Genomic DNA, 12,424 nt, shown 5'->3' with positions numbered 1-12,424 from the left:
CACCACTATCTAAAATTATATATAATTTTATATAAAATTAATATAATACATAATAGAATATACAATATAAATTAAATATGAATATAAATATATAATTATATATAATTAATTCTATAATACTTAAATTTAAAGGATGAGCTCAAAAGAGATAATAAAAAATCCTTCCCTTTTTAGGCAATGTCCCCAGAGAAATTAAAGTCCCAAAAATAAAGGCCCTGACTCTTGCTAAATTAAAATAAGAAAAATCACTACCCACTCCCTTCACTGTTTTATTTATTCCAGTTTCAGCCAAAGAACTCACAGTCAGATGGAGCAGGCAGTCTCATAGTGGCAGCTGAACACGGGGCCATGTCCCCCCAACATGGATGCACTTCCTTCAACATTTTATTGGAAGATGAACTAACCCGATACTAGTGCTCTTGTGTTTTCCCTCTTTCAAAAGCTTTGAGTCGATGGAGCACAGAGAGTTTATCTCAAGCTAAACAATACTCCCTAGATTCATATTATTGTGAGGAGCAAAAGAAAATAGCAGTTTTCGTGTTCTCTAGGAAACAGAAATAACCTAGAAAATATGAATGATTGGTTCTAGCTTTTCCAGATTCCCAGATACTCTGTGTACGTATTTTAGAGTTCAATACCTTAGACTTACATTAAGTCAAAAGAAATCTAACAGTTAATTGTGACTTTATACTTCTCTTGGGGTAACATAATCATGAGGTAAAAGATTCATGCTTTCTCCTTTCTCGCATAGTGACACATAAGACACACTTATTGTCTCACAAATTTAAACATTTGTAAATATTTAGAAATAACAAAGAGATTTTTTTTTAAAAAACGATGGCTGGGTTGCTCAGTCGGTTAAACAGCTGCCTTCAGCTCAGGTTATGATCCCAGGGTCCTGGAATCGAGCTCCACCTCAGGCTCCCTCTCCCTCTGAAGCTCCCGTTGCTTGGGCTCTCTTGCTCTCTCTCTCTCTCTCTCTCTCTCTCTCTCCGACAAGTAAATATTAAATAAAGATCTATTTTTTAAAAAAGAGGGGCACCTGGGTGGCTCAGTGGGTTAAAGTCTCTGCCTTCAGCTCAGGTCATGATCTTGGGGTCCTGGGATCGAGCTCCGCATGGGGCTCTCTGCTCAGTGGGGTGCCTGCTTCCTCCTCTCTCTCTGCCTGCTTGTGATCTCTGTCTGTCAAATAAATAAATAAAATCTTTAAAAAAATAAAAAATTAAATTAAAAAAAGAAATACAAAAAAAATTTTTCTACTAGTAATCAAATAATTATAGCACGTCCAGGCTTCAGGACTTTCAAGAACTTTTTTTGTTCTTAAAATCTATCCTTCATATTTAAAACAATTTCCTTTTTATATCTGTTTAATTTTATGTGCTATGCATCTTGATGGTCAATAGATTTTGGGCTTTACCTAACTGCGCAGGCTCTACTTGTTTTATTAGCACTGTTGATCAAACTTATACTCAAACTTACACTCTCTAATCAAAATTAAGTGCCTTTCATTTTTAAGGCCCAGCTTTAAGTTCTGACTCCTCTCTATTTCTTCACCTCTAAGAAAATCTCAGTTCATTTTTAGCCCTATGATATAATGGGCAGAGATGTTTCCTAGTCTGGGATTCCATGGGCCAGTGGCTTCCAGCATTGCTGCACATCTGAATTATCTAAGGAACTTTTATAAATATTGGTGCTTTGTTGCATGCCCTATTATCTAGGTTAAAATCAGGTGTGAATTTCTTTTTTAAAGATGATTTCAATGTGCATAGGATTCATTCGTTCATTCATCCATAGATCATGGACTTCATTTTTGAATAGTTTTGGTTTCTTTTTTCTATCTTTTCTATCTTATTCAAGTAAGATAAATGACTATGAGAAAATGAGTAGAAAAACAAAGATGAAAATTGTGCACAAGTAATCAAGAAAATGTATATTGAAACCACAAATGATTTTAAAGTATCCTAACTAATGAGGTACTGTGTTTTTTTATTTATTTTTTAATATTGGTACAAAAGCATTTCCTTTTTATTTTTACAGAGGACCAAGAATCAGAATGCCTTTGTACTTTTTAACAGCAATACAAGAAAATAAAAAATAATAAAGAAATGTCTTTAAAATTCAGAAAAAAATTTCCAACTAAAATTTTGTACCAAATGTAGATGTTAACTAAGTGAGAGGATGTTTAAAAAGAAATCTGAACAAGCAAATTGTCAAAAGCTTCATATCTTTATGCACCATTTCTCAAGAAATTGCTAAAGGATATGTTCCAGTAAAATAAAGAAATAAGCCAAGACTGAAATAAGTCAAGCAGAGAGAGTCAATTATCATACGGTTTCACTTATTTGTGGAGTATAAGGAATAACACAGAGGACATTGGGTGAAGAAGAGGAGAAATGAGTTGGGGGAAGTCACAGGGGGAGACAAACCATGAGAGACTGTGGACTCTGAGAAACAAACTGAGGGTTTTGGAGTGGAGGGGGATGGGGTATTGGGTGAGCCTGGTGGTGGGTATTAAGGAGGGCACGTATGGCATGGAGCACTGGATGTGATGCATAAACAATGAATTTTGGAACACACAAATTAAATTAAATTTTAAAAAGGGCAATTGGGTTAGAAATATAAAAGCAAATATCAAGGAAACAGGGCAAATATACAATAAATTAAAAAAAAAAAGAAAGAAGCTAAGAAAGAAAAAAGTAGGGGGGCCAAAGGAGATCCCACAGAAGAGAGGTGGCGGCAATACTCAATATAATGATTATGGGAGGTCATAAGATCACTGCTATGCTCCAGAGCAAAAAATGTAATTTGGGAGTAAATGCAAAGAAAGATAAAGCTAACAAAATATGTTATGATCCTGGCTGGTAAATCCCCAAAGAATCTATTAAATCAGTTGAAGTGATTATTTCTCGTGAGATCCATTTTTTTTTTTTTTCATTCCTATAGATGTTTAGAGCAAGGTGCTGCTCTTAGGTAAGGCTCATATATCAGTTTTTGTGTGTGGCATTATCTACTAGGTAGAGTTTAACTCAGAGTTCTTTTAATCCCTACCATGTAATATTTCAGTGGTGTTGATTTACATACCTGTCAGCCTAGTAACAAAATCTGTAGCCAGATAATGGAATGCTTTGGATGTAATGTCATGTGAAGATCATGAGACAACTTGATAGGATGGGACAAAAATGATTCCTAGAATCAGGCCAGTGGTTCAAAGTTTAAATGCACTATATATTAGCACCTTATGTAATCCTCTGTGAGCTTTAATTCCCTATTCTGCAAATAATGAACTATTACCCACTTTCAAAGTTATACGGATTAAGTGGTATCTATGAATCTGTACCGTATCTGGTAACAAGAAGTACCCACCAATTTATAAGATCTTATTTCTTCTGCCCTGCTAGGTGATAATCTTGATACATCTTCTTCAAATTGCTGTACACACAGTTTTAAATACTTAGTAAAGGAATGAAAAAAATATATCTTATATAAACAAAAATTATTGGTATTATGATGGATGCTAAATTGGGCATTTACAGGGGACTTCTGGAACGGGGGAGCAATATTCTCTACAAATTCACTGCTTCAAAAAAAAGTAGAAAATATACTGGGAAAACGGTCAAAATGAACCTTCAGAGGCTCTGAAAAGCTTGCAACACACTGAGAAATGTGTATTTAAGTGAAACTGATAGGTTTCTCTAAAAACAGAGGATATTTAAATATGGCTCCACTCTTGAGCTTTTGGTAGCGTTAAAAACCGACAGCCTCTCAACCACAGAAGTCCTACAATCCAGCAGCCTAGCAGGTATCAAAGGCTGGCTTCTCAGAAAGTCCATCTCCAAAGCTGTTACTTTTACCTGGGCTGCTCCCTAGAGGAATCCCACTCAGAGGGCCTGTCATCATCAGGTTTTGATTGGAAACTCCCTTAGCAGAGAAATCCTACCCGAGGGCGTTTGTTGAAAATGATCACAAGAAACTGTTGAACACTCCAGCTGCTTAAGGCTATGATACCAGTCAGGCAAACAAGATCTTGAGCAAAAATTTTAAAAGAAGATCTGAGGAATGAGATGCTCATAGGCAGCTTTCAAAGTTCTGATATCCTCTTGTAGATCTAGAGAATACACACAAGTATAAGGCTGTGTGCATGCCCAGGAAAGACTTGGGAGTATCCCAACTTCTCACCTCTGGCCCACCGCAAACCCTGTGCAAGCAAGGAAGTGAAGGTAAAGGCATGAACGTTAAAGGCATACCCCCAAACATGAAGTCCCCTGGCAAAGGGGGGAAGACTTATTGGTTCAAAGCATTAAGGAAATCCGACCAATAACTAGTTCACTAGTTGACCACTAAGGTCACTGAATGGAGACCTCCGTGGCTGCACACTATGAAGAAATTTATTAGTTCAGGTAAGTCACTAAACAATAAACAACAACAGTAAGAAACACCAGCAACAACCAACTGTGGGAGACAGGTGGGAGGTCTGGTTTCCAGAGTTGCCACATTGTATCATCTAATGTACCTAAATGTTTTTCGCAACAACAAAAAATATGTGACATGCAGACAATGCGACCCATACATGGAGGAAAAAATCAACAGAAACAGCCGGAAGGGTTCAGATGTTGGACTTACCAAATCAGATATTTCAAAATCATTAGAGATAATCTAGATCAAGGAATCTGAGCCTGAATGAGATTAATGACTTACATAATGGCCAACATCAGTGTTCAAAGGAGACTATGCATTTGGATTTTCAACTCGGACTATTTCTCAGAACGATTGCATTCAATTTTAAGCATCTGTGTGTATACAAATATAAAAATATATATGTTCCTTTTTAAAAAAACTAATAATGAAATACATGGAATTATTAGAAAATATTTTAAATAGTCCTTATTTTTTAATCTCTCTTTCAGGTCCTCCTGTTAATGTCACGTGCAACATATTCATAAACAGCTTTGGCTCTATCGCTGAGACAACCATGGTAGGCATGTTTACTTTGTGACAAGTTTCACACTAGAGTAATTTGTGATTACGTTAATGACAAATTTTCTGTTAGTGTTATGTAATTTAAAGCCAAAATTAATATAATGAGATTTTTAAAAATAAAATTACTGGTATAATTAAGTTGCAATCAACTGCAGGTAATAACATTTCATTTGGAGACTGTATATTAGAGAATAAATGTAAGTGAAAACAAGATTGATTTTTCCCATTTTCGTAATTAAATATTAAGTCTCAAATTAAAACTAAAGTTTTACCATTTAAATTATTTCTTTTCAATGCTCTTTAATAACCAAACAGAAACATAGGAGCAAATAGTTTTATGTTCAATTATTCTGTATGCTTATAATGTGTTTACGGTATTATTTTAAGTTATTTTATTTGATTACTTTTCCAAATAAATATAGTATTTGCTGAAATAACATAAATATTTTGTGAATAGTGGTACATGCTTTACTTTATTGAAACTCATTAAGAGAGACTTCATTAGTATGTAATCAAGAACATTTTATATAATGAAGTTATTAAAGCCAAAAAAATCATCATTACAGACCAAATTTATTCTGACTTGGATTTTATAACTTTCTCTAAAGATCATGCTTTGCACTGCAGCTTTTCTTGTGCATTTCAGCTGAAATAAAATGCAGAGATAGACTCATGAACCTCTCAATATCTGTAAAATTGTATGGTAGGCAAGTTTTTTTTTTAATTGAAACTATGTATGGTGGTTTTTAAGTTACCTAGAATTATACTCCACTCCTAAATTTAGCAAGTATAATTTGCATTAATTTTCAAAGTTGATTTCAGTTAAAATAGGATGTGAAATACTTAAAGATTTATTAGCTTCCCAAACCATTATTAAGCATTGATTTATGCTCATTGTACATATCTCAGAATGACCTGATAGCAAATTTTCTAAGGAAAAATAATCTAATATGTAAATTATTATGGGTGGATATATAGGTGTGTGTGTGTATGCATGGGCATGCACGTGTGTGTGTAAAGAATCTATCTTAACAGGAAGAGCATTTACTTAGGTATCTTTTTAAAAAATTTCTCTTCTCATGTGTGCAATACTTAGTCATTTAGTGGCATCTCTGTGGTTTTATCAAACAATATAATATAACTACAATAAAAGTATCAGTGAAGAAGAACTGAATTTACATATTTGGGCATTACATAGAATTATCTTAACTACAGTGTATACATTAACATGAATGTGGGTTTGTTTGTGTAAACAGAGAAAATGCATACCATTTGCTTGCTTAACCACAGTGTTGTTCCAATGCAATTCTGACTCTAAAATGACTGTAATCTTGTTTAAGGCTTTGACATATTCTGGATTCCCACTGAGTATTTGGTTCTGATTTATATCCTGCATTTGTATTATTGGGGAGAAAAATTTCGTCTACCCTTCAAGATTCCTTTGGCTGGTTTAAGAATTAAATTGACATGAGACAGCTAACAGAGGAGAATCCAATTTAATAGCATGCAAAAACACAAGATATTCCAAAGACAAGCAAAATGTGGTATATATGCCATTCTGAACTAGGGAGAAAGAGATAGGAGTCTGCGACTGCAAATGGAAGGAAAGCAATTCACAGAAAGGTGAAAAAGAATAAATGTTTGGTGAACAATTGTTTGCTGGACCATTCAGAAACAATTAGACATTGAGAGGACTTTGATTAAATAGGCCTTGCCAGGTTCCTACCTATTTACCAGGCCTAGTTCATATTATAACTATGGTTATCTATGGTGCTAGCTTCCTTCTTGGAACAGGTCCTCTATTTAAATTATTTTAGCCAGTTAGCAAAAAGAAAAACTTCTTGAGTTTTCTTTATCTTAAAAAAAAATCAACCCAAAATAATTCATATACCAAAGAGACACGTTTTGGGGTGGAAAATTCTGCTCCTCTACTGTACATTCTTAGTCCAAATCATATTTAAAGATGAAGGAATCTCTGCTTTTTTTCTACTTAGACTTTCCAAATTGTATTTTGAGCCCTGGCAACTTGTTCATTTTAATAGCTGCTATACAAACTGTATAATCTCAAAACCCTAAAAATATGTTTATACTTTCTCTTTTGCAAAACTGTTTCCACAAAATACTGCCAGCAGCAATAGTGGGAAAAATTTACAGCCTTACTTGTCTTTGCGGGATGGAGGAAAAGACTTGGGAAAAAAGAGAAGACATGGCCAGATTTCCTTCTCATTAAAACCAGAAAGATTGTCAGGTTCTTTGAGGGTCTTTGCTTTTTATAATACAATTCATCAGTCTATTACTAAATGGTTGTAGCACACAATCTAGAGGATGACTGCAACAGTTAAATTTCTTACCTGTAATAATTTTAGACTCCCTTTATAAAATAATATTACACAGAAAGCTTGCAGAATATTGCAAATACACTTTCTCAGTGACTCTTCCTTGGTTTTATTTCCTTTCTCTAACATAGAAATCCTTTTCATTCCTACATATTCTATCAAAATGTGTTTTTTTGAAGTCATTTTTAGCATGTATCACTTTCCTCTTCAGAATCACAAGCAACATCAATGAACATTAATCAAACATCTCGGAGGTTAAGTATTGTAAAATTTACCATGTTCATCTTGGTATCTTTCTTTTTAGTCTTCTAAACTTTTAAACAGGTGACATTACTTCTATTAATATAATCAGATTCAATATCTGTAGAATTTTTAACGGTATCAGATAGAAAAGCTGCAACATGGTGTCCACACACATAGAAATGGAGAAAATTAAAAATTATTATATTTCTATCTTAAGATTCATAGAATACTTTCCTACCACTTAATTAACTTGATAAATTTCATTCATAGTTTCTACCACCTGTAGAAAACTTTGTATCTCTGTAGCTAATCTTTGTTCATTAGTTTATTTGCTGTAATATTATTTTAATTTGTTTTTATAAAAGTATTTATAGATTCTTAAAAATATTTACATTTCTTATACTTATATAGTTTACTTTTTTTAAAGATTATTTATTTATTTATTTATTTGAGAGAGAGAGATCACGCAAGTAGGCAGAGAGGCAGGCAGAGAAAGAGGGGAAAGCAGGCTCCCTGCTGAGCAGAGAGCCCAATGCAGGGCTCGATCCCAGGATCCTGAGATCATAATCTGAGCCTAAGGCAGAGGTTTAACCCACTGAACCACCCAGGCTCTCCTACTTTTGTTTTTATAATACAAATAGTGTAATTCAACTAAGACAATATATTAAAATTGTGAGGATGGAATTTCAAATTACCTATGTTCATTAATGGCTATCTTTGCACCTGAGATCTCATATCTAAAATAAATCTGAATAAATCTCCCAATCTATAGATCTCCACTTAACTAAGACCTTAATTGTCTTCAATCTTTGTTTACTGACCAAAAATTAAGCTCCCTCTGCTGGTCTACTTTCTCACAATTTTATCTCCATTTTAAAATTCATTTTGTTCCATTTGAGGTAATTATTTGATTCTTGAGAAAATTTCTCTAGTAGATATTCTACATGCTTACCCATTTGTTTTGAAAATTAATTCAAAATTTTAAAGTATTTTACATTTTCTTCATGTACCAAACTTATTTTTTTAAATATTTTTGTGTGCTTGGGGTGTCTGGGTGGCTCAGTCAGTTAAATCCGACTCTTGATTTCAGCTCAGGTCATGATCTCAGGGCTCTGGGATCAAACCCCAGGCATCACCTGGCTCCCTATTCAGCAGGAAGTCTGCTGGGGATTCTGTCTCTCCTTCTGTCCCTCTCCACTTTCCCTCAAATAAATAATAAATCTTTAAAAAAAATTATGTGTATCTTTCCAAGAGCATTAATTCAAATTTATTTTTGACTGTGAAATTCACCATTTCCCAATATTTATTTGTCCAATTAACTTATTATAGTTCCAACACTTCTCACTTGAGCACAGTCTTATTATTCTTGACATATAATTATCAAATTTTTCCTTTAGATAATCTGTAAATTTTAAACTTCCTTTTTTTCTCTTATATCTGTGTCATTTGTCATATATAATGAGATTCTCTAAGGACATATTCGGTCTCCATTATTCCAAGTTCACATTCTTCTTCTTTTTTTTTTTTTTTAAAGATTTTATTTATTTATTTGACAGACAGAGATCACAAGTAGGCAGAGAGGCAGGCAGAGAGAGAGGGAGAAGCAGGCTCCCTGCTGAGCGGAGAGCCCCATGCGGGACTCGATCCCAGGACCCTAAGATCATGACCTGAGCTGAAAACAGAGGTTTCAACCACTGAGCCACCCAGGCGCCCTTAGGTTCACATTCTTGATTTCACAACTATTAGAAACCAAAGTTCTTGAAAAAAAAAAAAAATTCAAGATGAAACTGGTTTACCACCATCAGAGTCATTCCTGTTCCCCTTTTGTAACATGGCCTTGATAAGGGACATGCTTCTATCCTGCCATCTAAACTTGTGGTAACAAGTGGAGCTCATTCATGATTGTTTTCATTGCTTCTATGAGGGGAGCTTAAGCTCTCCCCATTAATGTGACTCCTGCAAACCTGTTAGGAGTTGTGGAGAAGGCTTAAAGGCCAGGATGAAAGCATTTGAAAGTTGGGTTTTTTTAAAAAACAAACAAACTTATTTATGAATGTAGTAATTTGGGTGTGTGTAGATAGTGGTGTCTCAAACTGCATATATATTCAGGCTTACCCTCCTATCTTCAGAAAACAGATGGCTCTCCATCTTGTTACACATATGTTAGAGAGTTAGAGAACTGCTCGGCTATGTGCCTTAAGTCAATATTTACTCATTGAACCATTACTTGTCACTAGTGCTGATAGAAAGACTTATTTTTACAAAATAAAAAAAGATTAGATGTTTTGATGTAATTGTTTTTCAGGTGTCTGTAGACAGATGTATGGGGGGGTTGGATAAGAGTATCTGTAGGTATGCTGTGATCTCAAACTATACATTTTCTCAATTTTTCACAGAAGGGATGCATTGATACTTTAGTTGCAATAATAATCATACATAGGTAAATGCTACTTTGAATGGTTAGATCATTATAATCTCCAAAGAAATCTAAGCCAGCATGGCATACAAAATTTATAGTGTCCATTTTCAGATTCTTAATGGAAAATCCTACACATTCTTTTTTTATAAGTGTATTTTTATCAAATAATGTTGCTTTTATCAAACAGAGTTATTACCTGTGTAAAAGGGAATATAAGTTACACTCATGTGTCTATCATCTTAAGAAATTAAACATTAAAAATAAATTAAAGCTGACCATGTCCTCTTGCCCCAAACACTGCTTCCCTACCTTTCCAAAAGAAGCTTTGTTCCTGAACTTGATATCAAGAGATAAAATTCCATTCTACAATTATGAAAACATGAACAAAACAGCCATACTATGGTGTCCACTTGTAATTTGATTTTCTGGTTCAAATTTATGTTTTTTGACATAAGCCTTTGACTCTTCCGTTCATTTTCATTTCAGGAAGTATTCCATATTGTATTTATATTGTACTTATTCATTCTACATTTGTTGGACATTTTGATGTTTTTAATGTTTTTACTCCTACAAAACTTTGCATTGAAAAATTATTGCACATTTTCTTCTAATATGCATATGCAAATATTCTATAGGATATATACCCAGGAGTGGAATTATTCAGTCCAAGGTTATATTCTCAGAAGTGAAACTATTTGACTCAAATATTACTAAATTGCGCTCCAAAGTGGGCATTCTGTTTTAAACACCTACTATTAATTTTATTAGATTTTCTATTGTTTTACATCTCGCATAACTAATATTTACTCCCTCTGGATATAATTGCCATTATTATGTACTTCTTTAATTAATAGTGTGGTTACATGTTTTTCTTGAAAAAATGTTTTTCCTTGCCATTTTCGTGTTCTTTGTGCAGAATGCCTTTTTATCTTTTCTACATTTATGCTTGTTTGCTTTTATAATGTGCACACCAACCTACAGTACTCACACACAGATATATTATTCTGAAGAATGCTCTGTTACATGCATTTTAAATAGCAATTTTGCTTTTTTTCAGTGTGTTCATGATGTCTTTTGATGTATAAATTATTTTCATTTTAATTTACAAAATTTAACCTAGTTTTTACTCACTGGTTTGTGCTTCGTCTGAAGAAATCCTTCTCTCATCCAAGTTCATAAAGACATTTTCTTATATTTTCTCCTAAAAGCATTTTGCTTTTCCTATTTAGGTTTTAGTCCACCTGGAATTTTGTGTAGTTGTATATGTATATATAATATACAGTAGATATTTATTTTTTATTTCACAATTGAATAATGACTTCTACTAATTTACAGTTGTAACTCTGTCATATATATTCACATATATTCATACATATCCATATGTATTGAATGAGTCAGTTTCAGAATTCTTAATTTTGTCCCAATGGTCAATGCACCAATATTATAGTCTTCTTTAATATAGCTTTAAACTGGAGTTGATATTTAGTAGGACAACTTTCCAAACATACACTTTATTCTTTTTCAAAGTATTCTTGACTCTTCTTGGAAGTTTGTTTTTTCATGTACATTTTAGAATTATCTTGTCAAATCCCACAAAATAAACTTGAATTGACTATATGAAATTGTGTTGAGAGAACTGTCACCTTAAAGTATTGAGTCCCCACTGAGCACAGGGCCCAACAGAGAGCTCACACAGCTCGATCTCACAACCCCGAGATCATGACCTGAGCCAAAATCGAGTCAGACACTTAACCCCATCCATGAATATAATGTATCTCTCTTTTTACTTAAATATTAGTATTATTCAACAAAACATATAATTTCTAATAAATTCCTTGCATGTATTTTAATATTATTAATTTCTCCTTTATTTTTAAAACATATATTTTAAAATAGCAAGATTTTAGTTATATTTCCTAATTATTACTAGTATATAGGAATATGATTATTTTTTACATTGTTTTAATATGCTTTCATGTTAGCCCTAAGACTTTCCAGTTCCCTTATGCAATCATTTTGTCTAGCAATAATATGTTAATTTGTTCCTCTTGGTGCGTATATGATTTCCATCTTTTACTTGTCTTGCTGTTTTAGCAAAAACAGTATTGAATGAAATTTATATTGTTCCCTGGCATTAAAGGGGATATTTCTAGCATTTCCAAAATACGTACGATGTTTGCTTGAGTTGGTATAGATATCCTTTACCAGAATTTGGGGCCTCTTTCAGGAGAACACAGAAATCATTAACTACAAAACAACCCCCAAAATAGGCATCAATCTTCTAATCCATGAACCAGTGTATCAAATTATTTGTCTTCAGTTATTCTCAGCTACATTTTTTAGTGTTTGTCATATACTTTGTTTTTTCCTAAGTATTGATGTATGATTATAAATGTTATATTTTTTTAATTTTTAAAAATAATTTTTTACTCTAGAATAGTTTCAGATC

General features: G+C 33.3%; 1 protein-coding gene across 2 annotated transcripts in view; it reads left to right on the top strand.

The window, feature by feature from the left end:
- The window catches only part of GLRA3 (glycine receptor alpha 3), a gene marked incomplete at both ends in the record, with an annotated part of 181,118 nt that overhangs the window by 54,505 nt on the left and 114,189 nt on the right, over positions 1 to 12,424 (top strand). For both annotated transcript variants that reach the window (XM_080797670.1, XM_080797669.1), the window contains one exon: positions 4,905 to 4,972. In XM_080797670.1, coding sequence (XP_080653796.1) covers positions 4,905 to 4,972 — 68 coding nt within the window. The remainder of the gene's footprint in view (positions 1 to 4,904; positions 4,973 to 12,424) is intronic.

The sequence above is a fragment of the Martes martes genome (genome assembly GCF_963455335.1).
Source record: "Martes martes genome assembly, chromosome: 2".
Classification (NCBI taxonomy): domain Eukaryota; kingdom Metazoa; phylum Chordata; class Mammalia; order Carnivora; family Mustelidae; genus Martes; species Martes martes.
The sequence above is the reverse complement of the archived record's forward strand: the minus strand, read 5'-3'. Positions and strand labels throughout refer to the sequence as shown.